The sequence below is a fragment of the Limanda limanda genome, chromosome 4, assembly GCF_963576545.1.
Source record: "Limanda limanda chromosome 4, fLimLim1.1, whole genome shotgun sequence".
Classification (NCBI taxonomy): domain Eukaryota; kingdom Metazoa; phylum Chordata; class Actinopteri; order Pleuronectiformes; family Pleuronectidae; genus Limanda; species Limanda limanda.
In genome coordinates this window covers 27,427,912-27,433,911 of record NC_083639.1, presented here as the reverse complement: position 1 = coordinate 27,433,911, position 6,000 = coordinate 27,427,912, and the positions used below count along the sequence as shown (strand labels likewise).

The 6,000-nt window shown below is 46.0% G+C and overlaps 1 protein-coding gene across 2 annotated transcripts in view; it reads right to left on the bottom strand.

Moving 5' to 3' along the window:
- Positions 1-795: 795 nt before the first annotated feature.
- The window catches only part of mtss1 (MTSS I-BAR domain containing 1), a 48,527-nt gene continuing 43,322 nt past the window's right edge, over positions 796-6,000 (bottom strand). Inside the window, exons 10-13 of one of the 2 annotated variants that reach the window (XM_061070338.1) lie at positions 4,467-4,589; positions 3,751-3,901; positions 3,607-3,633; positions 796-2,616 (exon numbers count right to left, since the gene is read on the bottom strand). In XM_061070338.1, coding sequence (XP_060926321.1) covers positions 1,472-2,616; positions 3,607-3,633; positions 3,751-3,901; positions 4,467-4,589 — 1,446 coding nt within the window. In that variant the 3' untranslated portion in view covers positions 796-1,471. The remainder of the gene's footprint in view (positions 2,617-3,606; positions 3,634-3,750; positions 3,902-4,466; positions 4,590-6,000) is intronic. The other variant, XM_061070339.1, reaches the window with a different exon arrangement.

Below are 6,000 nucleotides of genomic sequence, written 5' to 3'. Positions count from 1 at the left end.
CAAGTCCACGCTCCATAAGCAACTTGTAGAGGCAACGGATCAAATCTACAGTCCAGAATATTAAACTGTGCATATGAACTGAGAGGAGGTCAGATTTAACCAACTTGTTTGGGAACAGGATCCAGATAGAACCAGCTACTGGAGCCAAACCAAACTCTGCAGATAAATACTGTTTTTAATGTAAAGTTAAATGTCTACGTTTAACAGAACCTCAGTGACGGAAGCTGAGGTCACACGTCTTTAACATGTTAATTTCAGATCTCATGAACTTATTGTTAATTTGGATTTTTAAAACAGGAAAGTGATTTTTTTCTATGGACAGCACAGATATGCAAACTCAAGGTATCAGAATCTGTATCAGGAAGAAACTGAACGCTTCCTGTTATTGTTCATCATCAGCCTCACACTTTTTATGGGGGTCAGATTTTAGTTATTAAACTGAGATCTTAAAAGTTCTGTGGTAGCAGATTGTTCCATCAGGTCATTAAACACGTCTGCTCTTAAGACATCACAGATCTGAATCATATCGACTGTTTTCTTGTTGCCTCTAAAAGTTGCAAACAAACCGGAGCGTCCCACTTTCTTCGTACGATTACAACCGTTCCAACATGTTAACCAGATAATCACTTACACAGTAAACCAGACATTTGCCCGCAGTAACATTTTTAATCCTTTTCCACAACTAGTGCCACCGTTTGTCGTCCCGGAGCCAGAAACTGCTGCCACTCAAACGGGAGGAAGTCAAGAAATCAAGTTCAAGTTTCAGTTCAGACGACGGAAACATCCAAGCCCCCCCCCCCCCCGGTGTTCCCTCAGCTTTCTTTGTTCTGATGTATTTACAGTCTACAGACACAGTAGGTGATGTTTTATTCAGGGAGAGTCTGGTTCCGTGTTCAACTCTTTGAGACGAATGAAACAATCTACGACAAATTAAAGCAAATTAAAAGCTCCACACGCCGCGGTTCAACCACGTGACACAGTGGAGCTACTGGACTGATGACTAAACCCCACCCTCCTACTGGGAGGAGGAGGAGGAGGCAACAGGCGAATCAAACGCACAAAGGACTGAAAAGGATCTGAGACACCAACAGCTTCATTTTGGGCCAATTAACGAGCCTCAGAACGGTCACCTGACCAGGAGGTGAGCGCTAACTAAAACAAGCAGCTCTTGCGGCGAGACTGGGTCAAACAAAAAAACTTTATGCACAATCAAAATGCCAACAAAAAGCAGAAAAAAGCAGAAAGACGGTTGCTACAGCAACAGGGAAAGACATCAAACGTCTCAAAATGTTTTAAAACAGAAATCTAAACGACTTAAAAGGGAAGAAAATAAAACACGATACACGTCAAGTACCAGCGATTCGTCAGTGTGTTTGCAAAGTCTGTGCTAACACCCTCAGGTGCCTCTTCTGGGCGTCGAACCCATTAAACGTAACGTTAACCCCCCGGGAAGCAAAGCAGTCGCTCAGCCTCATTTGTGATTGGCTGGGGCCGGCAGAAGAGGGGCGGAGCGATCGTTGGTGAGGGTCCTTCTGAGCTTTACTCCCCTCATGAGGGTCAGCATGTCTCGGGCTCCTCCCCCTCCTCCGTCCTGGGTCAGCGGCTCCGGGTTCTGATCCTGGCTGGAGGGCGGAGGAGAATGGGGCTGGGGGTGAGTGCTGTGGTCCGGCCAGGACAGGTCTGCCTGGGGGGTGGAGGCCTGGTGCAGCTGCTGGAACAGCTTCTGTTTCTGCAGCTGGTTCTGCTGCTGCTGCTGAAGCTGCTGAAGCTGCTGAAGCTGCTCCTGCTTCTGGTATTGATCCTGTTGCTGGAGCAGAGCCTGCTGCTGCTGGACCTGATGCTGAAGCTGCTGAAGCTTCTGAAGCTGCTCCTGCTTCTGATCCTGATGCTGGAGCAGAGCCTGCGGATGCTGGAACTGCTGCTGCTGCTGAAGATGCAGCTGATGTTGCTGCTGCTGCTGATAATATTGCTGCTGCTGCTGCTGAATCTGGAGTTGTTGGTTGTGCGGATGCGGATGCAGTTGCTGCTGGTACTGTCTCTGTTGCTGCAGTCTGGTGTTGCTGCCCTCTGCTGGCAGGGAAGGGACAGTGGGACTGGGCACCGGGATGGGCATGTGGCCTGGGACCAGCTGGTAGTACGGAGAGGAGGAGGAGGAGGAGGGCGGTAAGGCGCTGAGGCTCTGCGTGGAGGTGCACAGTTTGCTGTGACCTAAGCCTCCCACTCCGACAGGAGGGGGCGCTATGAAGACGTTGTCCTCGCTGCCGCCGCTTCCTCCAACTGCTTTCATGGGGACCTTCGGGGTGCTGATGGGGATGGGCACCCCTCCGCTGATTGTCCCCCTGCGATACGTGGGCTTGGACGACGGCTTGCGCCTGATGGTCGCCGTGTGGGACGGCAGCTGGCGGACAGACCCGCCCATCAACTCGGGGTCGGCCAACAGGCTGACGGTGGAGGCGGGGCGTTTGGACTGAGCGAACTTCCTGTACTGTAAACCGAGGTCGGAGTTCCTGGGCATGGTGGAGGACCTGTCGAAGTCGGACTGGCTGTTCCCGTGGGACAGGTGGTGTAAGGAGACGGAGTCGGCGTCTCCGTGGAGAGAGATGCACTCGTAGTCGACTGCAGAGGAAGAGACGAGCACATTAGTCATCAGATCAAATGGAGTCTGGATTATCTCTGGATTGTCTCGATGACGGAGAGACAACAGCAGGAACTCGTTATTACATCAGTGACTCAATGTCTCTGTAACATGCGACTCGATTACTTTAAAACCACGCACACATATATTCAACATAATGTTCTGAGTAATACAATTAAAAACAGACACAGACGTCACTTTAAGAGGTTAAAACGTCAAACTGTCACACACGTTGGTCTTTCTATAGTCGTGAGGACACTTATTGACATAATCGGACACACACTATTTGTCCTCGGCCAAAAAATGATCCTTAGAACCACAGAAAGACATGGAGGTTGTCACATGTCCCTCTGTGGACATTACCTAGACATGCCATCACTTCCTGGAGACGCACCCTGATCTTCATTTTAACCACTGATCTTAAAATAAGCTTGTTCCCAACTGGGGACACAACTTTTGACAAGTTCTGCCAATCCTAACTGGTCTTAAGTCTAAAATTAGCTTATTTTGACACACTCACACACTCACACATTAATAATTACTACTAATGATTATGACTAATATCTCAGAAAGGAAAAGAGGAGCCATGCCACGAGGATAACAAGATCAGAGTGCAGGGATTATTCCAGCTTTCCTTAAAACTAGCAAATACAAACATTTTAGTACCAATACAAATAAGTATTTTATTTTATAGGTAGATATCAGAATTAAATGATCATGATTAAGGCTTAAAAACTTCCTTCATGATTTGGCTGCCATTTCAAATGAGTGTTTTCAAAGTCGCTCTAATTGATCTCTGCAGTTTCAGCGGAGCACAAATAATTAAAAAAATGAAAACTCAAAAGATTCAATAGAGCGGAGCCATGCTGCATGCGGATGTTGAGGACATGCAGTCAGACCCGAGCTCGGAGACACGCAGGCAAGAAGGCAGACAGACAGACAGATGAAGGGACAGGTAGACAGAGACCTACCATAGAGGGGAGGATCTCTCTTTACAGCTGGAAGACAAGGAAGGAAGTTTAACCGAGAAAACCAGAGAGGAACTGACACACAGAAGCTTCATTCAAACAAAAACAGGAAAATACAAGTCCAACAACAGAGTGTGAGTGGCGTACTGTGTGAGTGGATGGTGTCCTCGGAGCAGGAGGGGGTGGTGGTCTGCGTGCTGTAGCCGCTGGAGCAGTGCAGAGAGTCCCGGCTGCTTCTCGGGGCGTCCGAATTCAACGCACCCAGGGTCAACGCCAGCTGATCCCGGGCCGAGCAGGACTGAGAGAACGAGACGGGTTTTATATTATTTAGTTTATATTAAAGCTTTTCATTTGCACTTTTCCTAAATATGACAGATTCTACTTGGAGAAAGAAACAAAAAAGGAGGAGAAGAAAACGAGTACGTGGAAACAAGGAGGAGAGAGTAAGTGAAAGGAAACAAGGGGGCAGAGGAGAAAGGACAGAGGAGGTGAAACAAGGACAGAAGGAGATGAGGAGGACTTGAAGAGAGAGAGGAAAAAAACAGATGAGGGTAAGAGTGAAAACAAGGAGAGGAGGAGATGAGACCAGAGGACATAAGGAAACGAGGAGAGGAGATCAGGTTTTCTTCTTCTCTGGTCTCCTGCTGCCCTCTAGTGGCTGATACGCATTTCTAAATCAGGTACATGAAATTTACTCTAGGGAAACAAAGGAGCTGCAGCATCGTTTTGGCAATTCCCAAAACCTAAAGACACTTCTTATAATCTCCTATCGTTTAATTCCTCACACCATTAACACCACTGCAGTGAGTGTGTGTGTGTGTGTGTGTGTGTGTGTGTGTGAGTCTGTGTGTGTGTGTGTTTACCTTCCCAGACGCAGACATGGCTCGTGTTCTCTCTCCGTAGCCGCTGTGTGGTGGAGCCAGCAGCCCGTTCTCCGGGCCTCTACTTCCCCCAGCAGCAATCTGACTGTTGGATCCCAGTGTGTCCTGTGATAGAGAAACCAGTCAGTCAGTGAATCAACACAAACAGTCGGTGACAACACTCAAGAGTCTCATAACACCGAGGCTTTACAGACGTCCCTAAACAAGTATCAAGTATCAGACTATTTTGTATTAATTGTTTAAGAGGTTAGCAGGTCAATTATCTATAATTAGCACATCTATTCAAACAGGTTCTCAAACTTTAAATCTCTTTGCATCCCAGCTCTGCACTTAAAGTTAGAGTTAAGGGTTTTAAACAGTGGGCGGTCCACACAGAGATGTTTCCTCCTGAAGATGAAACTGCTGATGACAAATAACCGAATGTAACCGAGGAGTTTGGATCCAAAGTGAAGCTTGTGTTTATTAAAGGCTAAAATATATTTAGGGAAGTTAAGGACGGACGACATCTCTATTCTCTGAACTCTATGTTCTTCACAGATCTTTAAAAGAACAGGTCACTTAAGTGTTTTTGAACCCGAGCTCTTTGAAACAAATAAATATGATCTATTGGGTTTTGTTTACAAATAAACAGAAAATACCATTCAAATTATCCTTTAAAATCCCTGACTCACAACAATATTAATGTGGATTTTGAATTATTGAGTTGGATCGAAAAATAAACTCTTCAATTTAAAAGCACAATCAAATTTCCATCATCAAACAAACACATTTCTATCTCGGTTTGAAAAGGAAACATTCAGTAATCACATGACCACCGACGAGACGCCACGACACCAACATGACACCAACATGACACCACTGTAAAGGAGCATTACACCAAATCTCCACCACACAGAGGGTACCAGGAGAGGGCGATGTGACGGAGGCTGGGTCAGGTGGGCAGGGGAAGATGAGGTGAACGCAAACAGGAAGTTGAATGTAGTGAACAGGTAAAAAAATTTGGCAGCTACAGGTTTAAAACCTAAGACTTTGCTGCTTTGAGCTTTTTCCAAAAAGGAAGAAAAGACTAAACCAGACATGGGCAAAGTACGGCCCGCCGAACTTGTCCAAATAATTAAAAAAAAAAAATTTAAATTAAAAATTTCTTTCCAAAACTAACAATTTTGTAGCACATTTAATGGCACGTACTTATAGCACTTTGTAGTTTTGCTTGATTTTTGAAGAAATAGTACTTTCTTGATTCTTGTTGTTCGGGGTTTGAACCCTCGGGGATGAATGCACTTATTGTAAGTCGCTTTGGATAAAAGCGTCAGCTAAATTAAATTTGCCCGGGAGTGCGGTGTATCGGGCTCGAAAGGGCACATGATCTCCCTTCACTTTTCCCCTTTGCCCTGTGAGCTCTTCTGTAAAATGAGAGGATCAAGGAAACGAAAAGTGGACAATGAGTGTCGAGTGTTTAACACGGAGTCGACAACAAAATACTTTTTCACTGAAGTCCAATCGAAGGCTGTTTGCC